Source organism: Eubalaena glacialis, chromosome 8 (genome assembly GCF_028564815.1).
Source record: "Eubalaena glacialis isolate mEubGla1 chromosome 8, mEubGla1.1.hap2.+ XY, whole genome shotgun sequence".
Lineage (NCBI taxonomy): Eukaryota > Metazoa > Chordata > Mammalia > Artiodactyla > Balaenidae > Eubalaena > Eubalaena glacialis.
In genome coordinates this window covers 9,313,841-9,338,127 of record NC_083723.1, presented here as the reverse complement: position 1 = coordinate 9,338,127, position 24,287 = coordinate 9,313,841, and the positions used below count along the sequence as shown (strand labels likewise).

The 24,287-nt window shown below is 60.6% G+C and overlaps 1 protein-coding gene across 1 annotated transcript in view; it reads left to right on the top strand.

Moving 5' to 3' along the window:
• Nucleotides 1-3,521: 3,521 nt before the first annotated feature.
• ADCY1 (adenylate cyclase 1) overlaps nt 3,522-24,287 on the top strand; it is a 123,311-nt gene continuing 102,545 nt past the window's right edge. The window contains exon 1 of the mRNA XM_061197548.1: nt 3,522-4,166. Within this exon, the coding sequence (XP_061053531.1) occupies nt 3,522-4,166 (645 nt within the window). The remainder of the gene's footprint in view (nt 4,167-24,287) is intronic.

Here is a 24,287-nt window from a genome sequence, read left to right as displayed (position 1 = left end):
CCACGCCCACGCACAATCTGAAATTGGATTAGTTTCTGAAAAGGCCAGGGCCCTTGGCAGTTGTGAGGCTCAAATGCAAAGATACACATGAGATTTGTAAACAACAGAAAGTCAGACAGAGGCTCAGTGGCGTTACTGCTGCAAGAAGTACTGCCTGTCTGTCTCAGGTGAGGCGTCAGCTCTCCTTGTGAAAGTGGGGAGAGGACTATGATACCCCCAGGGGAACAAGAGGGCCAAAGGTACACTCGTTTTGTTTTGCTTTTTTTTTGGAGAGGAAAGCTTTTGTTCGGTGACGAGGAGGTAACGGAATGCCCGTCTTCCCAGACCAGCAGGACGCAGCACGGCCCACGATGGTGTCCTTCACCTGCTCACCTCTGCTGGGGGGACATGCTCCCCAGAAGGGCAGAAGTTCTCCTTGTGATCTTTGCAGCCCCTTCACTGTTGGTCAATATTTACCCTCTGTAACATGGAACATTGTCCAAGATAGACCATATGCTAGATGTATCAGTCTGCTAGGGTCCCTGTCATAAAATCCTGCACACTGGGGGCTTAAACAACAGAAGTGTATTCTCTCACGGAAGTGGGAGGCCAGAAGTCCAAGATCAAGGTGTGTGGGGAGGGCCACGCTCCCTCTGAAGGTGCCGGGGGAGGATCTGTTCCCGGCCTCTCTCCTGACTTCCAGTGCTGCCTTGGCTTGTGTGTGTGTGAGTCTGTCTATCTCCAAATGCCCCCTTTGTATAAGGACACCGGTCATATTGGGTTAGGACCCACCTTACTCCAGAATGGCCTCATCTTAATTATATCTGCAATGACCTCATTTCCAAATAAGGTCATGTTCAGAGGTACTGGGGGTTAGGACTTCAGTATATGAATTTTGGGGCGGGGGGACACAATTCAAGCCATGACATCCAGAGAGAGTATGGGGTGTGTGCATTTGACTGTCTCTCAGATAACTTCCCTGCTAGCTCTGACTGCAAACTGCCCATGTGAGGCCTTCTCCTTTCCACCCAGAAGATTCGATGAGACAAGATGAACTTATGAACAGTGCATGTCCACACTGTGACAACCCCTCCCACCAGCTGGAGTTAGGAAGCTGGATCCCTCACAGCTCACACGAAGCTCTGGTGTGCTCCTGTCTCTGGCATTGCACAAGCATCTCCAGGCCTCTGCTTCTTGGTCAACAAGGCGAGGGTGATAAATCTTTTCTCCAGGATGCCAAATGGGATGATGGATGTGACAATGACCTGTGAACTGTACCCCATGGCCCTGGATGCTTTGTCAGGAGGACCATGTGTGGCAGCAAGCAAAGGGCATGGTGCCCGTGCCTGAATCTCTTTCCATCAACTCTGATATACACAAGCTCTTTAGTAAAGGAGTTGATGCCAATTTTGCCTATTAAATTTGTTGGGCAAGGGAAGAGTGTGCTGATGATTTGTGAACTTTGCACCCAGGTCGCTTTGTCATATTTCTTTCATTCTTATGTAGTTTGATCCGGTTTTGGATATTATTCAGCTTTCCTTTCATAAAATCATTAGGATAAAATATATACTACATCATTAAACAAGAGAATATATTCTTGATACTCAGAACTTAAAAAGAAAAATCCTGCAGACTTTGCTACCATTTGGGGGCAGGGAGAAAACTAGATGATGGAAGTTGGACACTTTGCCAAAGGAGGGGGAGGCAGGTGATCTTCGTGGTTCAGACACTGCCCTCCCAGGGCTGCCAGTTCCATGAGAGGGTGGGCATAAACGAACTGATGACCAGATAGAGTGGTGGGTATTAGGGGGGAGTAGGAACTGGGGTGAGGAAGCAATTAGCTGGGTCAGGGGGAATCGGGAAGGCTTCACAGAGGAGGTGCCCTGTGTGGGGAGGCCATTTCACCAGGAGGGACCCGATGGCCACCAAAAGTTTGCTGATGTGAACTGCTGGGGACATGGAGTGGAAGTGCTCCTGGCCTAGGCAGAGTCTGTGAGGTGCTGTCTTTATAACTATCAGCGCTGATAAGGGATTACTTTGGACTCTTACAAAAATGGCAAGTTCATATGGCTCAACTAATACCGATTCCAGAAAGATGTGAAACACACCTCAAATTCTAATTCTTGTGCCCACATAACAATATACGGTGCGGTGGTTCTTACCCCTAGAGCCCCTGGACCCCAGGGAGTACCTCTAAAACAGACCCATGCTTGGGCTGCATTAATTCAACCTGTTTGTCTGGAAGTGGGCCTTGGGAGGACCTCCTGCAGAGGGCTAGCCTCCTGGTCTCTGGGACTTCCTGGGACCTCCAGCTCCTGGTCCATACATATGGGGGTCCACTCATATGAGAAGCAGCACGGGACGATGGAGGGAGGGGTTCTGCTGTGAGTCCTGACATCTCTCCACACCTCCTGGAGCCAGCTGCTTACTCCGGGATACTCATGGTAAAGGGGGGACAGAGGCACGGACGCCCAGGGGCCATTGTGAGCATAACACAGGGGAAGGCCGGCACAAAGCCCCTTCCCTTAGAGTGAATGAATGTAAGCCGTGGGTCCCACGCACGTGCCATGGCAACAGTCCCTACATTTGCCCTGCTGGAAGAAAACATCTCCCCATCACTTGGGTTTCCAGTTTCCTCTTATGGAAAACTGCAGGGTCCCTTCTCCTTTCGACTCCCACCCCATCCCTGAACCAACAGCCTCCCACCTCCTTCCCTAGAGGCCTCACCGCTAGGACTCTGACCTGGTTCCTTCTGCACCCAGGTGGCACTGGCCACACGCCCCACGGCCCGAACTCCGGCTGGGGGCTCTGCTTGTCGGACTACACCACCTGGTCACTGCTCCTGCACCCCTGCACCCACTCACAGGGGGTGTAGGGACCAGGGCAGGACTTGCCCACAGCCCGCCGTATGGAGGGTCCCGCGTGCAGAGGGCCTGCGGGGAGATGCCGCGGGCGGCCACCTTCCTCCCCTCGGCCGGGTCCTTGGGCATCGCCTCACCTCGCAGGGCCCTGGCTATGGATCCGCAGTCAAGCGTGGGCCCCACTTTGCGTTCCTCTAGAATAGAGGGACCTGCTTTTATTTGGGGGGCATACAAGGTAAGCCCTCCCAAAGGGGAAAAGCGCAAAATTTCAGCATTTTTAACGCCCCAAGAGACAGCACAGTGCGTGGCACTGCCCACCAGTGGGGAAACTGAGGCCGGGAGCGGGCTAGGTGGGCGCCCGAGGTTCACGCGGCCCCTCCGGCGGCGGGAGGCCTGGGATGCGGAGTTGGGGTGCGGACCGGGGCGCGCGCGTGTGCCTCGCGCGCCCAGGCCCGCGGCTCCGAGCTCGGCTGTCGCAGCGCGGTCGCCGGAGGACCGCGGCCGGGGCGCGGGCGGCGCCAGTGCGCAGGCGCAGCGGGCGGGAGGGGACGCGCTCGGGGCGCGCGCGCGGGGCAGCAGGCGCCCCAACTCTGCCCGCCGCGCCCCGGCGCCTCGCCGCCCGCCCGCCCGCCCGCCCGGCGCCCCGGCCGGCGAGGGGCGCGCCCGCTGCATGGCGCTGGGATGGCGGGGGCGCCGCGCGGCCGAGGCGGCGGCGGAGGCGGAGGCGGCGCGGGCGAGTCTGGGGGCGCCGAGCGGGCGGCGGGGCCGGGCGGCCGGCGCGGGCTGCGGGCGTGCGACGAGGAGTTCGCGTGCCCCGAGCTGGAGGCGCTGTTCCGCGGCTACACGCTGCGGCTGGAGCAGGCGGCCACGCTGAAGGCGCTGGCCGTGCTCAGCCTGCTGGCGGGCGCGCTGGCCCTGGCCGAGCTGCTGGGCGCGCCGGGGCCCGCGCCCGGCCTGGCCAAGGGCTCGCACCCCGTGCACTGCGTGCTCTTCCTGGCGCTGCTCGTGGTCACCAACGTCCGCTCGCTGCAGGTGCCCCAGCTGCAGCAGGTTGGCCAGCTCGCGCTGCTCTTCAGCCTCACCTTCGCGCTGCTCTGCTGTCCCTTCGCGCTCGGCGGCCCCGCCGGGGCCCACGCCGGGGCGGCAGCGGTGCCGGTGGCAGCCGACCAGGGCGTCTGGCAGCTCCTTTTGGTCACCTTCGTGTCCTATGCCCTGCTGCCCGTGCGCAGCCTGCTGGCCATCGGCTTCGGGCTCGTGGTGGCCGCCTCGCATTTGCTGGTCACGGCTACCTTGGTCCCCGCCAAGCGCCCACGTCTCTGGAGGACGGTAAGTGCCGCCGCGCGCTCCCGATCCGGTCTGGGACACACATGCCCGGGGAGGGACTGGGAACGCGGGGAGAAGGGCGCGCATCGCCCGGTTGGGCAGGTGGGGAAACTGAGGCCCCGAATTGGAGAGGGGACGTTCAAGGTCACTCAGAGAATTGGGGACACAGTGGGGACTGGCACCCTGGGGCCGACTCTTTTCCCGAGTTACAGCCCACAAAGCGCTCCTGGGTGTGGAAGGTGGAGACCGGTAGACTAGTGTAGAGAGGGCAAGGATTGGCAAGGTCAGGCAGCTGGTGAGCGGCCAGGTGCGGCCAGAGCTCGGGTCCGACGCTGTCTGTCTGCACCCATCCCCGCAGGAGGGATGAAAAGTAGGCGCGGGGAGCGTGCCAGGGCAGGCAGGATTCCTGCGGGCTGTGCGCACAGCCCAGGGTGCCTCTCCCTCGCGCTTGGAGCCTGGAGCCCGGAGCCCACGCGGGGCTCGCAGGGTCCCCCTCCTAACCCTGCCGCCATGGGGGAGGTGGGAAGGGGGCAAGGACTTTGGCCCCCTCCAGCCCCCCTGGCTCCCAGTTGTGGACCCATTTGGGGTCCACAGGGACAGGGTTTGCCAAGGTCGCACAGGGCTCTGGTCTCGTTCCACCTGCTCTGCCGCAGCCGGGACCCAGGCTCGCAACGCCTGAACTTTGTCACTGTCTTTCCCGGGCGGGCAAGATCATGGCGAGGATCCCATGCCGGCTGCCTCCTGCGGGCTCCTCCCCAGCCCAAGGACCCCAGAGGTCTGAGGCAGATGTCTTGCCGCGTGGTGCTTTTGGAGCTTTTCCGTGCAGCCCAGCCCATCCCACCTGGGCTTGGAGGGCCCTGAGGGAGGGTTTTGTTTCTGCCTCTGGCTGCATTTTGGCAAGAGGGTGGGGGAATCTGATGGGGTGGGGGAGCCCATCTAGGGAGAGAAAGGGGGAGATGGGGGAGATGGGGTGAGGAGGGGAAGCTGGACAGATCTGGCTTTGGGAGGAACAACTGGGGTGGGGGGAGTGATGGGTGTCAGAGAGCTGGGGCTGGGGCCCCACTAAGGACCCACCACCTGAGGACCAAGGGAGGGGCCCCCAGACGGTGATGCCCGGGATGCACAGGGTCAGAGGGGCCATGGGACACACAGGAGTGACACAATGCTGGACCTATATTTCAGGGCCCAGAGAGGCCAGTGCGTGGTGAGGGCTGGGAGGGGAGGAGGAGGGAGTATGTGGAGAGGGGCTGGGGGGTGGGGGGAAGAGAGGAAGAGAAGTAGGGGTGAAGGCCGGAGGCAGAGAGGAGGCAGAGATAAAGGCAGAAAAAAGGGAAAAGGGCCAGAGGGCTGCATGCCCCCAGGGAGGGGAGGAAGGGATGGGAGGGGGAAGGCAGAGAGGGAGGGGAGGGTGGAGGGGAGGGGGAGGGGAGGGTGGAGGGTTTGGTTCTCCAGCAGGCCTCCTATGGGCTTTCAGTGGGGCTTGTTTGACCTTCGCAGGGGGCACCCCTGTATCTCTCCCCCAACAACCCTCCCATGTGTTGTGGTTGCCCCTCTCCCCGCCACCCAGCCAGGCCCCCCCAGCAAGGACAACTTCCCTACCAGGACCAGGAGGGAGGCTCAGAGGCCAGGTCAGCTCCAGGTGGGGAGGGGGCCTGGACAGGCCTGGGCTGGGGCCTGGGTCAGTTCTGGTTGCACCCAGGGCTTCAGTCAGCTGCTTCAGTGACAGGCAGTACTATTGTCTTCTCCTTTTTTAATAACCAATGCTCTATGTAGCCTGTAGTCATTCCTTTTAGAGAATTAAAAGATTAAAAGAGAGAGGGGGGAAGGGTGCGGGGGTGGGGTTGGGGGAGTCTGTAAAGGTGCCTCGGGCACTCAGAACTCTGCCCCTCCCCCAGGATAAGAGGAGCTCCTGTATTCTAGGGAGGAAGGGAGACCATCCTGGGGGCGCGCGCGGGAGTCGTAGGGAGCAGACATCTGGGGTTCACTGCTGCTGGCTGTGATTCCCTGGGCAATGCAGACCTTTCCTTTCCTGAGCCTCAGTTTCCCCACCTGTCTAAAGGGCATCGCAGCTCCCCTGTAGGGCTGTGGTGAAAGTGAAAAGTTCATACTGGAAAAGCACATATTTGAAATCTTGGGCCCCTTCTGAATCGTTTTGGCGTCTTTAGAATGTTCCTATTCAAGCCCACGAGTCTGTACAGGTGGTGGTGATATTGACAGATAGATGGGGATGGATGCAGAGAAATATGTGGTGATCCGACTGTATGGTGCCCCAGGGATTCTCCCTTCCAATTAGAAAATTCTGAGAGTCTGTGAAATCTGTCCTTGGTGAGCTCTGCAACTTGGTATTCGAGACCAGTGAAGAAGATGGCACCCACGTTTCCGAAGCATGTCCGTTGCTAATCACGCTTCACCGCCTCCCTGCCATCTTGCAGTACACTCACCTGCTGACAGCGCTGCTCTCGCAGGATGGAATTTGGGGCAGGTAGAAGCCCTGCAGGACACAGGGTAGAGGCCAAAAAGAGGCAGAAGAGGGACTGGATGAATGAGGCGGTCTGTGCAGGGTGCTGCCTTTGCTGCATATATGCAGCGTGTCATATGCTCGCTGGAGAAAGCGTGCTCTGGGGACTGAGACCGGGGTTCAAGTGTGGGCTCCCAGAGCCTCAGGCCCTCCGCAGGGAGGCTCTAGGGCTTTCTTGCAGCAATCCTGTGCCGCCCTGGTGTGTGGGAATCTGGGGATGCAGCCGTGTGCTTTTGGGCTCTGTAGAGCCGGGGCCAGCGCAGATGCTGGGAGGCAGAGGTGGACGTGCAGAAAGCCGGCCATGCGACTGCACTGCTGAAATTTGGGGGGCTCCACCCTTCCCCGAGAGGGTGTGCCTGCTGCTTTCCGCTAGAGCAGAAAGAGTTTAGGGGAAATGGCCTTATTCCCACCTGGCCCAGCACCAAGGATGAGCCCCATAAATGTGGACCGGACTGGGTCCCCTCCCTCTCCCAGCCCCTTGCTTTCAGGGCCCCCTGGTTGTACCTAAACACAGTCACTCACTTATTTAACTGGGCAGCGTGTCAGAGCTGAAGGCATCACGTTCAAGAACACCTGAGGCCTGCTCAGAACCAGCAGCGGTGGGCAGGCTGGAGGGCATGGGGTGGGGGGGTGAGCACAGCAGCCTGGGGTCCTGGGGCTTCGAGGGTGGCGGAGGAGGGGAGGGGGAGATGCCAGATTTGTCCCTTGCTGACTGACAGAGCCTTGAGGGGCGAGGCTTGGGGGGGAGGTGACTGTGCTCAGGGACACGTGGGCTGGGGAGTGGCGGGGAAGTAGAGTCACGGGAGTACTTGTGAAGGTCATTGCCAGGGAGTGATGGTGGGGCAGGAGGGGTGTCTCTGGAGAAGGGTTGCTGGCTCAGGGTGCCTGCCCTGCCCCTCAGGTGCCTTGCCTGTGACGGGTGCAGGGCGCAGAGCCCCGGCTTCCTCCCTGTGCTGACTCTCTCCTCAGGGCTCCCTCCTGGATGCCCGCTTTTTGGGCAGGTGGGTCAGGATTGCTGTCTTTTTTCAGAGGGGGGATAGCGAGGGTCCACTGCAGTGTGCAACTTGCAGTGCAGTTTGGTTGCCTATCAACGTAAAGGAAATGTGTTTAGTGCCTGAACCACAGAAAGGGTAACAAATCGCTGCAGTCCTGGGGAGGTGGGAGCTGGCCAGAATTCCCCCTGCCCCTCCAGTTTGGTCTGAGCCCTTGAGGAGAACGTGAGTGCTGGCAGGTAGAGCCACGTGACCGCTCTCAGAATCACCACGTGCGCTGGCTGTACTGGCTGCCACACGGGAGCCCGTGCCTCCCGCCCCTATGTGTCTCCCACCCCTCCTTCCAGACAGGCCTCCGGGGCGTCTATCAGGACCTGTGTCCCTCCCTCAGCCCAGCGCCTCCTCAGGCGGGGCCCTCCCCCCCCATGGCCCCCTGCTCCACTGGCTGGCCCTCTTCCCCTCCGGTCCTCTGCATCTCCCCTCACCCCGCCTCCCTGGACCCTCTCCTGACCAGCCCGCCTCTGCAGCCATGCCTCACAGCCGGCCCCTCACCCTGGCGGGGCCCCTTCTCCTCTGGCTGGGCTCTTTCCTAGGTGGGGCCCCTCTCCTGCTGCACATAACCCCCCAGCCTCCCGACTGCCCCCTACTGGTACCTCCTTCTCCCTCCCCTGCCCTGGCTGGATCCCATCACCCGTTTGCTCACCTGCCTTGGCTGCCCCAGTGCTGCCCTGGCTGGGGCTGAAACAGGGAGGCAGGAGGTGGCTCCTCCTGGCGCAGGTTTGTCCTTGGCTGGACGCTCTTCCCCCAGGCCTCCCGTCACTGGGCAGGGCTCAGCCCCACAGCTCCCGGTCTTACTGCCCCGGCTTCCCACCCCCTGCACATTACAGCCCGGCTGCTCCCGGAGCCTTGGGCAGTGTCCAGTGCCTCCTCCAGGCCTCCAGGTTCATGTCCACTGGGCATCCCACAGGGAATACCTGATTCCCCAACCCTCTTGTCTGATGGGCGGTCCCCTCCCTAAACCTGGTCTGTTTCCATCACAGCTGTGTCATCCCCCCCCCTCCCCAGGGCAGCCTGCTCCAACGGTAAGAAGCACCTAGAGCCGCCTACACCAGGGCAGCAGGAACTAGGGACGTGGGGCCTGGGTGAGGGGGAACCATCCTGGCATCGGGCGAGGGTTCCCACCTGTTCCCCCTCTGGGCGGTCCTGTGGGCCCCAGGCTTTCCTCTGTGGCCGCAGGACCCCCGGACTGTCCACGTGCTGGAGTCTGGCCCCCCGGTGGACCTGGTGGAAGGGCCGGGGACCAGGCGGAGCAGACATGGCTGTGAAGCCTCTGCAGCTGCCCGGGCTGGGGCACCTTCTCTGGACAGTTCTGTGATCCACGTTTGGGTGCCAGGCCCCGAGCTAGGGGACCAGACCACCTGCCCCCCAGAAAGTGAGTCTTTGGGGACCCCAATCAACAACTGGAACTGCAGTCTGTGCTGGGGGGAGTGTGTGTGACCTTCGGAGGCGTGGGAAGGGGACAAGGCAGACAGGGGGCTCAGGGTGGCCTCCTGAGGGCAGTGCGCTCCAGCCACGGTCCTGGACAGATGAGGCCAAGGGGCTGCTGGGCCCTGGGGCTGCAGGTGGCTGCCTGAGGGACTGAGATGGTCACCATGGGGCCAGGGAGGAGGGTGTGGAAGAAAGGGCAGGTGGGGGGAGGCCCTGGGGCTCGGGCCACAAGGAATATTTGGAGGTCTCCCTCAAGCGGGTCCTGTGGGGAAACGTCCCCACCCGCTGCCCTTTCCAGGGGCTCACAGTGGTTCTGGGGTGATGCCCTTCTCCCCTCACATCTGTGAGGTCCAAGGGGTCAGGGCCCAGCCTCTGGGTTGACGGGTCTCCTGCCGGCTCTCCTGCCGGCTCTGTGTTCCTGCAGGCTTGGAGCCCAGAAATGTCCTCGGATCATTTCCTGACTCAGATGGGGTGGGTCGGAATTCCCAGCACCGCGGGGGCTCTGCTCCGAGCTGTGGTGCCGTGGGCAGGGGACTTACCCTGTGCCTCAGTTTCCTCCGAGGTCACGCCCGTGGTTGTGTAGGTGCAGGTGGCTCTCTGGGACCGTGGCTTCCCTGCAGCGTGGGGCCAGCACCCAGTGAAGTGGGAGTGTCCTCTTGTCATCACAAATTGAGCGTAGCCTGTGACCTACGAGTTTTCCCTACCTCGGTGACCCTGTGTCTGGTATTGGTCAAATGCTGAAAGAGACGCGCAGGATGCCAGTGGCAGGCCGTCTGTCCAGACTGTGCCCTTTGGGTGTTTCCATCGCTTCCGGCCGGTGTGCTGTTGGGAGCCCTCCCGTAGCACAGCCCAGCTTGGGTCCCTGGCAGTGGCAGCCAGAGGGCTGTGTCTGTGCTGAGGCCTCCCCAGGGCCAGGGCTTCGCTCGTCCATGTGCCAGGCTGGGCAGAGGCTGGCGGTGGGGCAGGAAGGGCCGCATGGCAGCCAGGAGGCCTGGGCCACCACCCCGCCCCTGCACCTCTGGGTGAGACCCTGTTCCCGGACTGCAGGCACCTTAGTTTGCACCGAGGGGCTGAGCCAGGCAGGCAGAAAAGACCTTCCCGCCCCTAAGTGCTGGGTTCCACCATGTGTGAGGATGTGAGTCACATGTGGTCCGTCATCTCTCTCACACGCATGTGCATGCACACAAACACACTCGAGTGCACACTCACACCCACACAAATGCACGTACAAGCACACTCACGCTCACGCACATTCCCACTTGTACGCACGTGCTCTCACACTCACGTGTGTACATGCATGCACACATAAACACACACCCTTGCACGCTCACACAGGAACACACCCACATGCACACTCACAGGCGCGCTCACACACATTCACGCAACACACTCTGATTATTTTTACTGTTTTCTGGGTGGACGTGTCCCCCCCGAGGGAAATGGGGCCTGGGGCCCTCCAACTCCACGACCAGTGCATGAAATGAGACCAGGCCCAGGCTCTGCCCAGGTGGGGAGGTCGGGTGAGGGGGCCGTGCGTGTAGGACTGAGAGCCTTGGGGACGAGTGACAAGGGCCGGGACCCCCACCGGCTGTGTCCCTCTGCCCTCTGTCTGCTTTGCGTCAGTCCAGGCAGGGCAGGCTGGGCTTCCTCGGGCTCACGTCCACGTGCGGGGCGTGGCGTGGGGCTGACGCGGCCTCCCCACCCACTGCAGGCTGCCCCTCACTGCCGCGTCTGCGTCCCTCCTGTCTTCGTCCTCCCTGGATCCTGCTCTGTCCCCTTCCGTCCTGGACCCTGTCTTCTTGGATTGGAGAGTGGTGGGATCTGCCTTGATACCGAGCTGCCAGGGTTCTCTGGGCGGGGCTGTGCCGAGCATGCACGCAGCTCTGGGGGTGGGGCCTCTGCGCGCGCCTGCGCGTGTTGTGGATGTGTGCGCGCACACGAGTGCACACGTGTAATGTATGCATGTGTGTGCACACGTAGGTGCCCGTGGGTACACATGTGCGTGCATCCTGGTGTGCAGGGATGTGAGTGTGTTCACGTGGGTGTGCATGTGTTGGTGGCATCCAGAGCCCTGAGTCCCACCCCGGACCTGCAGAGTCTGGGTGTCTGGGTTTGAGGCCACCCAGTCTTCTTTCAGAGCCCAGCACCTGCCTTGCGTCAGGTTTGGCACAGGGTCTGTGACCTGAGGGCCCGCAGCCTGGGCACAGGGACAGCAAGCAGGGCCGTTCTGTGTCCAGGTCTGGAGTTGGGGGCACTCGCCGAGGTGGGCAGTGCAGCTTGGAAGGGGGCCTGGCCAGGCGCTCGCAGCCTGTGGGGATCCTGTGGGCAGCGGGGCTGCTGCAGGCCCAGAACCAGGGTGCTTATGAGGGATCCCAGGTGAGGGGCCCCTCGTGCAGGTAGGTGGAGGGGATGCCCAGGTGAGGGATCCGGGTGCAGGGGGACAGGATGCCCAGGAGAGGGACCCTGGGGACGGGACTCCCATCCGTGGTGCGTCAGGGTCACTGGACATGCTGGATGCTCCCTCCTGCTGTCCACGCCCTGCAGAGGGGGAAGCCCTTCCTGTGGGCACATTCCCAATCGGAAGGCAGCTTTCTAGTTTGATTCTGAAGTACAGAGTAACTATATCAGGGTCCAGCTTTTTCCTTTGCTGAAGTAGACCCTGGCTTTCCGGGATCACAGCTGACTCCGATGGACGGATGGGCCTTGTTGTTCACGCAGTGGCTCGTGTGGGGCCCAAGGCACCATGTGCCCAGGTTGGGGGATGTCAGATGCCACACTCTGGACAAGGAGAATGACCGACCACAGCAGGGCCTGCCCCCTCGAACCCGGGCCGTGCCTGGGACCCTGGCCCTCCGGCCGGCCCTCCTGTGTGGCCTCCTGTCCCGTGCACTGTCCCCCTAGCGCCCTTCTCAGCAGCTGCGTGACGAGCCCGTGTGAGACTGCATTCTTCTAAGGGTGCTTCCCACATCTGCAGTGACAGTCTCGTGCTGCACGTGAGCATCTGAGGGCGGCGTCCGCTCTGGGACACTCTGCCCACTGCTGCTGGGAGAGCTTGGTCGTGGGCATTGGTGGGAGGGGGAGCCTTGTGCTGGAGTGATGTACTGGAGTGATGGCCTTCTGTGAAATCGTTAGTGCATTTTTCTTAGTGCCTTTGCCTAGTTTCCTTATGGGAGAAACAGTCTCTTGTGAAGAGAAGGCGTTGCCTCCTGAATCAACCGTGGCCAAAGGGATCTGAAATGTGTGGTCTTTGAACTTGTTTTGCAAGATGGCTGCTTTCCCAAACACATGTGCCCTGCTGCGTGGATGAGAAGCTCAGTGAGCACATTTGGGGAATCACTGGTTTAGCCTAAGGATTTGGAAATATCTCTGATGCTTTATTTTATTGTTTTTTTAATTTTTAAAAATTTTATTTATTTTATTTATTTATTTTTGGCTGTGTTGGGTCTTCGTTGCTGTGCGCGGGCTTTCTCTAGTTGCGGCGAGCGGGGGCTACTCTTTGTTGAGGTGTGCAGGCTTCTCATTGCGGTGGCTTCTCTTGTTGCAGAGCACGGGCTCTAGGCACGCGGGCTCAGTAGTTGTGGCTCGGGGGCTCTAGAGCGCAGGCTCAGTAGTTGTGGCTCGCGGGCTCTAGAGCGCAGGCTCAGTAGTTGTGGCGCACAGGCTTAGTTGCTCCGCGGCATGTGGGATCTTCCCGGACCAGGGCTCGAACCCGTGTCCCCTACATTGGCAGGCGGATTCTTAACCACTGTGCCACCAGGGAAGCCCCTGCTGCTTTATTTTAAAGCACATCCTTACCTGCAGGAATCACAAGTGGTTCCTGGGCACTCGCTGTGTCCCTGGAGCACCCTGGGCAGTGGGGTGAGACCCTCTTTATGGATAGAGTCGGTGTCCAGGTGTGTAAAGGTGAACGGAGGCACTGAAATACTGCAGGTACTGTGGACGGGTGGGTGGGACTTGGAGGCACACGGTCCTGTGGCCCAGCTCACTTGTGCACCAGCAGGTGGGGTGAACTGGGACCCCGACACCAGGAGGTGCCCTTGATGAAGATGCCGAGGGTTACATAGCACTGCGCCTGGGTCCCCCTGCCCCTACCTAGGTGTGGCGACCACAGCCAAGCGGGCCTCAGCCTTGGGGCTTAGAAACCCAATGGCAGGAGCTCACAAGAGCCCATGAGAATCTTTTAAAAAATAACTTGTTTTTATTTTATTTTTATTATGGAAACTTCAATCATACACAAGAGTAGAGGGACCAGCGTGGTGATTTCTTGGGTAGAAGCCCTCAGCTCCAACAGTTATCAACATTCTGCCCTTCTTCTTTCGAAAGATGGTAGCCCTAAAATACTTCTATTAATTGGAAAACAGAGCTAAGAAGCAATTACATTAATTTGACAACACACCTGTGAGCGATGTTGAAAAGCCAGCTATGCTTGAAAAGATGACAAGTGCACCACCCGGCTGGCGGTGACTGAGCAGAGGTGGGAATGAATGGGTCCCCCTGTGAGCACCCTGGGAAAGGAGGTGAGAGGGACCCAGGGGTCTTGGGGCCTGGCCCACAGACCAAATGCACAGCGGCTCTGCAGGGTGGGGTGGGGGGCGTGTGGGGAGTCAGGGGGTGGTGGAGCGGGGGGTGGGTGCGCTGGGCAGCAGCTCCCTCCTTGTCTTGTGGCCGCACTGCCCTCTGTGACTGTGAGAAGGACGTCCTTGGAGCCGCACCCTTGAGTCCACACACCTGGTTTCTCTGCAGGACGGGCCCTGAGTCCCGTGCTGGGGACAGTCTGGGCGGTGGCAGATTGAAGATGCATCAAGTTCAGTGGAGGAGTTTGAATGCTAAATAGGGGTGATCTTGGGGTGCCTCAGGATTGGGGGGTCAGGAGGCCGCCGAGTGAAAGGAGGGGAACCCTTGCGGGCAGGGGCATCAGTGAGCCGGAGCAGTGCCGAGGGGAGAGCGTGGTCTCCCCAGAGCTGCGCGCTGCATGGGCCGTGGGGGCATTTGGGGGCGACGCGCTCTGTACGTGGATGCGGGAAGGGGGACAGGTGAGCGGCCGGCCTGGGAAAGTGGGCAGAGCACGGGGCTCCTCGGGTCTCAGGCCTGCCGTGGAGGTGGGACGTTGTCCTGGAGACCATGGGAGTGTGAGAGCAGCGACTGGGGGTGTGGGTGCAGTGACCAGGGGACGACCTGCTGCTGATATTTGAACTCTTTTCCAAATTGCCATGAACCTTTTAAAATTTTTGTTGTTTTCTTTGTGGTGTGTGTGTGTTATTTCCCCCTTATGAAGGGTCCCTCTGAGGACACCAGGGGCACACGTCAGGTGGCTTCTTTTCCCGTTTAACTGCCCAGCTTGTAAATCTAAAGTGTCTGTCCTTCCTTCCTGAGGCCCTTTGGGGATGGGGCGGGGCCCTCTGGGTGGTCCAGGTCTGACCCAGGCGCTTTGTGCTTTCCCTGTTTGGCTTCTTCTGTCTTTACATACTTGGGGCTGACCAAGCGCGCTGCAGAGGAGCCTTTGGGGGAAGCCCAGCCCAGCGGAATTCCACTGGGGGACAGAGGGTCGGGGGTGTGAATGTCTGAAACTCAGCCCACATGTGCTTCAGCACCAACGGGGTGCTTGGCTCTGTCTCTCAGCTCAGCCCCCCCGTTCTGAGATGGCCCCTTATGAGATGGGGAGTTTGGGGGGCAAGGGTCCCAGGGGCGAGGCTGGGCCCTGTGTCTACACTGGGCGTGGTCACTGTGCTGGGGGACTCTTGGCCAGGTGGGATTATGCCCCACCCGCCTGGGCCCTGTGAAATTGGCGCCAGCGTGGGGTCTCCCTTAGGGAAGAGGTGCAGTGCAGACCACACTCCTGGGTCCACGTGGGGACCAGGCCCTGAGCAGCCCCTTGGCTGGGGCCGTGAGAGCTGCAGCGGTCCTGGTGCCATCATCCCCGGGGAAAGCAGCCCCAGGCTGGGTGTGGTCCTGCTGGTCACCTGTGTGCCAGCCCCGGCCCAGCCTCGGAGCCCAGAAGCCAGTGGTTGGGCTCCGGAGGAGGGGGTTTCCTCTGGATTGCTGTCATGTCCACCACGCCAAAGAGATGTCCACCACGCCAAAGAGATGTCCATCCTCCAGTGCTGGAGGGTCCCCCTGGAGTGGGAGCCCCTTGGAGATCCCCGCCTGGGAGGAGGTCCACTGAGGGGCACTGAGACGTGGCACAAGTCTTTCCCGGGCCAAGTGGCCGTTTCCCACGTGGGCCTTAGAGGTGCCTGGGCACAGTTCCAGAGCTGCCGACTGCCGTCCGTGGCAAGAAGCCGTGGGCTCCCCTGGGCTGGGCAATTCTGCCTGGACTGGCTGCTAACTCCCCTGGCCCAGGGGTTGTCTTGGGGCCTTCCCGGAGAGCCCGAGGGGTGGTCTGCCGCTGTTTCCTTCCTGTGCTGAGCCGTGAGTGATGTCAGTGCCCCGTGGGCCCGCCGGGAGTGCAGCCGGGCTGGACTGGGCCCCAGATGGCATCACTGCTGCAGCCGTGGCGGGTGATGCCTCCCGATGCCTCCTCCCCCGACTCTCCATCCCTCAGCCTGTGGTCACCTGCATCTCTGAGACGCTCACGGTGACCCCCGGCCTGTCTCCCTTGTGGTTTCTGCACAGCAGGTGCTAAACTATGTGGTCGCCATCTTCCGGGCACCTCCGGCCAGGCCGCGAGTTCAGAGAGCTTCATGGGAGGACTTTTTTTTTTTTTTTTTTTGCTACGCCACGAGGCATGTGGGATCTTAGTTCCCCGACCAGGGGTTGAACCCGTGCCCCCTGCAGTGGAAGTGCGGAGTCTTAACCACTGGACCGCCAGGGAAGTCCAAGAGAGCTTCGTGGGGAAAATGAAAACTCCTGAACCCTGGGGAAACCTCGGGGGTGGCCGGTTTGGATCAGTAGATGCGTTGGGACCTCGTGGGTGGCCGGTTTGCCTCAGTAGATGCGTTGGGCGTGTGAGGAAGCTCCCGTCTGGCAAGGTGCAGGTGGGGGGACGCCTGGTCCTAATGGTTCACATCAGGGGGGCTCCAGGTGGGAGGGCCCTGGGGGTTCCCAGGATGGGGTGACAGGTGGTTGGCAGATGCCCTCCCCCAGTCTCCCTGAAGCGTCCCTTCCCCCCAGTGATCCCATTTTAAGAAATCCCTTTGATGGGTGCTGCTGGAGTGGGGGGCAGCTCCCAGCTCACTGCAGGGGTGGGGAGGGTGTGTGGTTTTCCTGTGGGATGAAGGGCCCGCAGGTGGTCTGAAGTGGAGTGGAGTGGAGTATGGGCTTTGTTTGTGAGGATGCCGCTCAGATTCCCTAGCCGCGGCCATAGTCCCTCCTCACAGGATAGATTAGCAGCTGATAGCAGTGGGGAGGTGAGCTACGCGGGGGAGAGGGAGAACAGCTGCTTCCCCCTGAGTGGGCTCCAGCGGAGCCCAGCGAGGGATGCAGAGCCCAGTGAGGGATGCAGTGGCCAGCGGTGGACAGGGGGCAGGGGGAGCGTCTTTCTGCTGGGCAGGCTAGCAGCCCTTGGCCTAGCCATTGTACTTGGGAGGGGTGCTGACCACACACATGGCAGGGGTGTGTGTGTGTGTGTGTGTGTGTGTGTGTGAGACCCAGGACCCTGGCAGATGAGGACTGACTGGCTGGTCAGTCACCTTGACACACGCACACACACTGGCTCTTTTATGCCCCCCAGGGACTCCCCATTCCTGTTTGTAATCTAACCTCAAAGATGGCAGGAAGGAAGCTAAGATGATGAGAAAATCCCAGAAGGGAGGTTTCTGTTCTTCTCAACTATAGTTTTAATTTCAGGGGCTGGGGTCCACCCTTCACTTCCTCCCGTGCAGGCCTTTCCGAGGGTCCCCTCACGTGGGCTCTCGTGGCTCCAGCGGCCCCGCCCCCTCCCCCAGGGCTGGCCCTTCCGGGTCCCTGTGTCCAGCCAGTGTCCAGGGTCTCTGCTGCCATCTCAACAGTCAGCTCACGTTCTGCCTGTGTCGCGGCCACTCCCTGACTCCCTGGCACCTGTGATGGGGTCCTTGTCCTGAAACCCCGCTGCCCTGAGAGCGTCCTGCTGCCCCTGCCCTGCCGCCCCCTTCCACACTTCCCACTGGGCACTCAGCCCCACCTGCCCTGGGCCTTGTGTGGAGGACGAGGGGTGGGTGAGGCCCCGGCCATGCCCCGACCAGCCACAAGCCCGGCAGCCCTGAAGCCCATGACTGCCACCACCCGTGCAGGGCCCCCAAGGCCCATCCACCCAAGGCCTGGATCCAGAGATGTGCCCATGGCCTGGCGGGCCCTGGAGTTACATGCCTGTGTTTGGGACGTCCTGGCCTTGGGACCTCGGGGAGATTTAATCTCTCTACGCCCGTGTCCTCCCCATAAATGGCAGGCCTCATTTCCGGGCTCGCCCACCTGCCCAGGGCCTGCTTGGGGCCTGCATGGTGCCACCTTTGCTTCAGTTTGTAGCAGTCCCTGCTCGTGTGGCCTCCCGGCTGTTTACCTTCTGCCTCCTGGTAAAGGTAGGCCTGCCCTCCTCCCATAGCCCCTAGAGTCCCGAACAATGGGTTCTCCTTGGTTAAGTTACTGATCTCACAGCCTCTCATGTAAAATTCACAATGATGCGACGTTCGGTGCGTGTAAAGGGGTGGGGGGCGGTGAGCCCTGTTGGTTGTGCAGGAAGCGAAGCTGCCGTGGCCTCGTGCTGAGCGGCAGGGGGAGAGCTGAGGGCAGCACAGCGGGGCCTGGGGGCCAGAGTGGAAGGTGAGGGTCTTGAACGAGCTCTAGGGTGGCATGCCAGGGAGGGAGCAGGGACATGGGATGGCGAAGTGCTGGCGGTGTTTAGAACTCCTGGTGCGCAGGAGATGCTCCCATGACGAGGGCTCCCGGCCCTGCCTGAGAAACTAGCCAAGACCTGGGCGTGTGATTCCATCTGCGGGGTGTGTGGGGTTTGGGGGGCAGCGGGCGAGGGCCCTCCGGCTGGAGAGCAGTTGTGTGCCTTCCTGAGTGCAGGCCAACTGCAGGGATGTAAACGCTTGATGAGGAATTCTCCCTCCAAGTCTTTGCCCTGTGTCACAAGAGTGGCAAAATATTGGGAAGTGCTGCGAGTACCATCGATACGTCACGGTTAAGAGAAAGATGCACTTCATCGTGGTTTCCTGCAGTCACTGAATCAGTGATTCTGAACACATGTCCGACCGACAGAGTGGGTGCCCTGGAAGTCCCCAGCGGGGCCACTGGGATGAGGGGACACGGACAGAAGGTCTAGCCCCTCTCCCCTCTGTGCCCTCCAGGTGGTGGCCTTAACCTCCTGGCTGGGTCTGTAGCTTTGTGGTCACTGTGGACTCAGAAAAGGCCTCCTTTCCATGTGCCAGACCAGGCCTGTTTGTTTTCAGTCCAGCCTCAGAGCTCATCTCCTCCCAGCCCCGGCAAGGCTCGCCTGGCCCTCTGGGACCTGGAGTGGCTGGGACGGGAGAGCCCTGCCCACCACAGGGGACATCTGGACAGTTCATGTTGACCGGTGACCAGGGCCCCAGGCGCCCACCCGCTGCACGGTGCCAGCTTCTCCCCGCTCTACACCGGCCTTCCCAAGGGGCCGGGGGACCCCCAGTGCCCACTGTGGGGTGGGGTTGGCTGCCTGCCCCATGGGCAGAGGCTGATGAGCTGCCGTGGCCATGCACACCTGTCGCCAGGTGATCTCATCCTTTTCCCTGCAGTGCTTCCCCTGCTGGCCGTCTGCCCAGGTCACGGGGCCTGCAGGGCAAGGGCTTGGGAGGGGGATGCTCCTGCTAGGCCTGCCCTGCGCGCTCCAGTGCAGTTCCCCGGGCTACGTGACCTGGTCCACATGTGCATGTGTCTGTGGGCTGTGTCCCAGCAGCTCCCACCAGCTCAGCCTGCCCCAGAAGCCACGTCACTTTCAGACACTAGGACACGTTGATGCCTTGCCTCTTTTTTTTTAAAAAATATTTTTCCCAGTCTAGATCTTATATTTAGATCTTTGATCCATTTTTTAAAATAAATTTATTTGTTTACTTGTTTTTATTTTTGCCTGTGTTGGGTCTTTGCTGCTGCACCCAGGCTTTCTCTAGCTGCGGCGAGCGGGGGCTACTCTTCGTTGTGGTGCGTGGGCTTCTCATTGCGGTGGCTTCTCTTGTTGCGGAGCACGGGCTCTAGGCGCGCGGGCTTCAGTAGTTGTGGCACGTGGGCTCAGCAGTTGTGGCGCGCGGGCTTAGTTGCTCCGCGGTATGTGGGATCTTCCTGGACCAGGGCTCGAACCCGTGTCCCCTGCATTGGCAGGCGGATTCTTAACCACTGCGCTACCAGGGAAGCCTGATGCCTTGCCTCTTATGTGCCTCTCTTGATCGTGGAAAAGCTGGGGTCCCTCCCCACTGCCCATCTGACGATGGATATGAGAGTTGGGGCACAGTCTTATCAGGTCTCATCCGAGACAGCCTGGAGAGAGGTTGGGCAGTGCAGGTGGCAGCGCAGGTATCTGCGTGTGAGTCCTCCCTCCGTCCCTTTCCAGCAATGTGACGGGGCCCAGCCACCTCACCACCCCTGTGTCCTCAGTTATTCATTCAAGAAATACCAGGGCACCTGCTACGATACAAGAGGCTCTATTCCAGGCTCCCGGATCAGTCGTGGACCAGACAGACTGAGACCCCTCGAGGGGCAGACAGCAGGCAGGGAAGGTGACAAGTGAGTTAATGTTATAACGTGTTGGAAGACGGTAACTGCTAAAAACAATAGAAGGAAAGGAAGAAGGAAAGAAATAGAACTGGTCAGTGGGAGAATACTCAAAGCCCAGGTGGGAGTGTGTGCATTTTTAGACACAGGGGTCAGGTAAGCTGTTTTGAGAAGGTGACATGTGAGTGGAGGCCCTGGAGGTCGGGGGTGAGCCAGGCGCTGTGTGGGAAAGGGGTTCCCACCCAGGGACGCAGGGCAGAGGCCCTAAGAAAGCAGGCCAGGCCAGGGGGACACGAGGAGGACAGGATGTAGGGGCATCTGGCCTGAGCCACGGAGGGCTTTGGGCACAGGAAGACTCCGGGCCAGGTGTTCAGAGCAGAGGACCGTGCGGGGAGCCTGCAGGGCTGGGAGGGGCACAGGGCAGGTTAGGAGGTGCCTCGGCAGCCAAGCAGCCGTCGGCAGTGGGGTGTCAGCGCCCCGTCTGTTGGAGACGGAGCCGGGAAGATTTGGTGGTGGGGAAATGGGCCCAGGCCTGAGAGGCTTCCAGGGGCCTGGGTCAGCTGAGGTGGGAGAGGCTACTGGGGTGAGTGCTGGGGGTGACCAGGGGTCCTGCCAGGGTCTGTCCCATGCAGGGCTGAGCTGGAGACGTGCATGGGCTGGGGAGGGGCACGGCTGGCTGGTCCAAGCTGAAGGTGTCGACTTGGGGTCTTTGGCACAGGGATGGGCTCCCAAGGTGAGTGTGGATGAGACACCATGAGGGGTGGAGTTTGGGGTGGAGAGGGGTCCAGGTGTGAGGCATGGACCAGAGGAGGCTGGGGAAGGGGCCAGGGGAGGGGAGTTGATGGTGGGCTGGGCACTGGGACCTGAGCCTGGGCTCAGGATGTGAAGGTGGCCCCGACCTGGTCACAGACCGCCCAGGGCAGCTGTGGAAGGGAAGGCAGGCTGGGGTGCAGCCCAGGCGGGGGTGAGGTGAGGCCTTTTCAGGAGTTTTGCTGGAAAGGGGAGAAAGATGGGCAGGCTTGGGAGAGGAAGAGGAGTCAAGAGAAGGGTCTCATTTTCAGGGGAAAGAAATAATCATACGCTTGCTGCCAAGGATGATGGTTGGAAGTGGCAGGTCCCAGCTGGAGAGGAGAGGGGGGGCCCCGCGGGCAGTGGGCAGTGGAACCGGCTGGGCTGGGCAGAGGGAGGTCCCCAGGGGAGGAGGGACAGACGAGGATTCCTTTGCGGCCGGAGGAGCACCCCAGGCACAGGGTTGTACACGGAGCTGGCTTCGATTCCAGAGTGTGAGGGGACAGGGGACTGTCCTGTTGGGCTGTGGAGTTTCAGCTGGAGAAGGAAGAGAGCTCGAAGGGCAAGCCTTCCAAGGGTGGGAAAGGTGCAGGATTGAGGTCCTGGGAGGGCCCTGGCATCCAGGGCAGCGTGGGCTGTGGGAAGGTCCTCGGGGGCCTGGATGCTGAGGCCAGGTGCGGGCAGGTACAGGTGAGGCCAGGTGTGTGGGGCTGCTGGGTGTGCCGCGGCCTCTGCAGCGGGGGGGCCCTGCCCTTGCTCAGGGCCTCTGTGTGTGTAGTGCTGGCAGGGATGCTGGTGGGGTTGGTGAGGGCTTGGCACTACCAGGAAGCCTTGTGGTCCCGCGGCCACGTGCTCTGGGGTGTGGCACTCAGCCTCCACCGCAGCACGTACCTTTCCCCGAGCTCAGAACCCTCTCAGCCTGTTTCCCCCATCACCGCTCCTTCTGCCGGTGTGAACCAACGCCCCCTCTAGGCTACAGCCGCCGCAGGTGACCTCTGGGCCAGTTTCTCTCTGCCTTGTCACCCTCGTCCCTGATCACTGATTAGGAAGCCAGTCCTGAAACCTCTCTGCGCCCCATGGGGGCAGGGGCTCCGCCTCTTGTCGCTGCTGTGTGCCCGTCACTGTGGCTGCTGATCTGGGGGTGTGTGCGAATGCAGGGGGGCAGGTGTGCCGGCAGCTTTGCCGTCTTGCGGACGGCCTCCTCTTCTGCTCTCCTGCGGGAAGATCGCTGGGGCGCGTGGAAGCACCCTGGGTGTGTGAACGTGAATGCAGAGCACCAGGCAGGGGAGACCCGCCCGCTCCCCAGATCGCTGCTTCCGCCTCGCCCTGCCCGCCAGACTCCAGCTGTGGGGTGTGCCATGGGGCTGTTTTCCATGGGAGCAGCTCAGATGGTGTGGCAGGGCAGCTAGGTACTCAGTGACCACGCAGCTGGGCCTCGGTGTCCCTGGGGGGTCACCATGGCGGGAGTGAAGGGAAGGTGTTAGGAAGGTGGGTGTAGAAGAGGTGACAAGGTGGGGCTCCCGGTGACCCAGCCCGCTCCCACTCTGCTCCTGATTTTTCCCTTGACCAAACTGCCCAGCCTCTGCTGGCCCTTCTGCCCCCAGCCCATGCCTCACCTCTCTGCCCAGACTTCAGTAGGGACCCGCACTTTCCCCTGTTTCTACCGCCAGCCACCTGAGGCCCTGCTTTCTGGAAAAGCCGCGTCTGCCAGGTGTGACCTGTGGCATCCTGCACCCTGTGCTGAGCTGACCCCGGGCACCTGGCCCCTCAGTTGGACTCCTTGTCCTCGACAGTGACAGCTGGGGGCTTCACTGCAGGGGTCACGGAAGCTGTGGGGCTGACGGGCTGGAGGGCATCTCGGGAGAGGTGTCCTGTGTGTTATATGTTCTGCATGTTCAAAACCTTAAATAGAGGCTGGGAGGGGCGTGCAGAAGCCACAGATGATTAAGGGTCTGCTGGGAGAGAAGCGCATTTTGTGCAAAGACTCACTATTGTTTGAATTTTTAGAAACATGTTCACTACTGCCTGTGGGCGTTTTAAACACGCTCAGTACGCATTTAAATATTGACTCCACCAAACGACAATTTATTGTTTCATATACGCTGGTCTTCCCGTTGCCACCAGAAAAGTGCCTTCATCCACAGATTGGCATGAGCTGATCCCGAAATACAGCAGATGGTCCCTTAGACACAGAAAACACTGCCTGGTACGGGGGCCAGTGCGGTGCACCTAGGTGCAGCCAGTGCCGGCCACTGTGCCTGTGAGAGGTGGCACAGGCGCTGAAGATGCATTTGTGTTCCAGCCCCGCACCGGGTTAAAGCATGGACGCTCCGGCTAGCGGGACGCTCAGATTTGGAGGTGTTCAGGGCACAGCGAAGATGATCAGGGTCCCATGGAGATGACGGTCGGGTCACACGGAGACGTCCAGGTCACGTGGAGATGGTCAGGTCACAATGAGGTGTTCTGGGTGACAGTGGGCACCATTTTTATAGGACTTTCGGCCACTCTCTTAGACCCCTCTCAGGATGGCCGTCCCTTTCTCTGGGCGGCAGAGGCAGGATCCGGGAGGTGATTTGCAGGAGCATGTCTTGCACGCGATCTGTGTGAGGTGTAAGCGTGTGTCCCTCCTCTTTGCCAAGTGTACGAGAGGCAAGCCGTCCCTGCTGCGCTTGCTGGGAGTTCACTCCCCTCCTGGGGGGTTTAGGGAGGTGACCACTGTGTGCTGGGGTCCTGCAGATTCCGGTCCCTCGGCCTGTCCCCTCCTGTGAGCAGCTCTCGTGTCTCTAGCTGGACGTCACCGCCGACCACGACCTCCTGGCTCTCCCCCCTCCCTGTCCCTCAGCTCACCCTGTTCGGGCTGCCTTGCCCGTCCCTGCCTGGCCTCTGGCAGGAGCCCTCTGACCGCAGACTGCTGTCCCACCTGCCACTGTGTCTGTTGTCCTGTGTAATTGTTGGTGGCAGTCAGTCCTGGGCGGGGAGTGTTTCTGGTTAATCCATGAGGAGCAGAACCTACAGGAAATGCTGGAGTTTAATCAGACACAGAATCATCCATTTTTGCAGCGACTGGGGGCAGCAGTTTGTATAAGGCCTGTAAACACCGCAGCCCCGCAGGGAGGTGGGTGGGTGTCTTCTCTCTCTCTTAGTGGCCTGGGGGCCCCAGGGGGATGTGCTGGGGTCCTGCTGGCCCGTGAGAGGCACCCCTGTCTGGCCCTGGACACTGTGGCCACGAGAGGTAGGGACAGACCCGCTGAGGAGGCTGAGCAGGGGGCGTGAGGTCTGATCCTCCCCCACGTCTGCCACTCCGTGCGGTGCGACCTTCATCCATCACGGGTTCCTGTGAAACCCCCAAGCTCAGTCCTGGTTGGTCTGGACTGGACTTGGGTTTAGGCAGGTGAAAGCAGGAAGCGGTAAAACACCGCTGTCCTCGGGCTCCCTATCTTAACCCCCGCACACTGCGTCCTTTCCTGGTCGAGCAGGTCCCAGCCTCGTGTCTGAGCCATGGCTGCCCTGGAGGGGTCCTTCTCGGCCGGGCCCCTTTCTTGCTTCTTGTCTGTTGACGTGGAGTGAGAACCCAGGGACGTTGGAGGGACACTGCGTTTTCTCCATCTTCATACATACATCACAGGTGTTCAGTTCATACCCAAATGCCATTCTTTCTTTTTTGTTTTTAATCAACTCTCC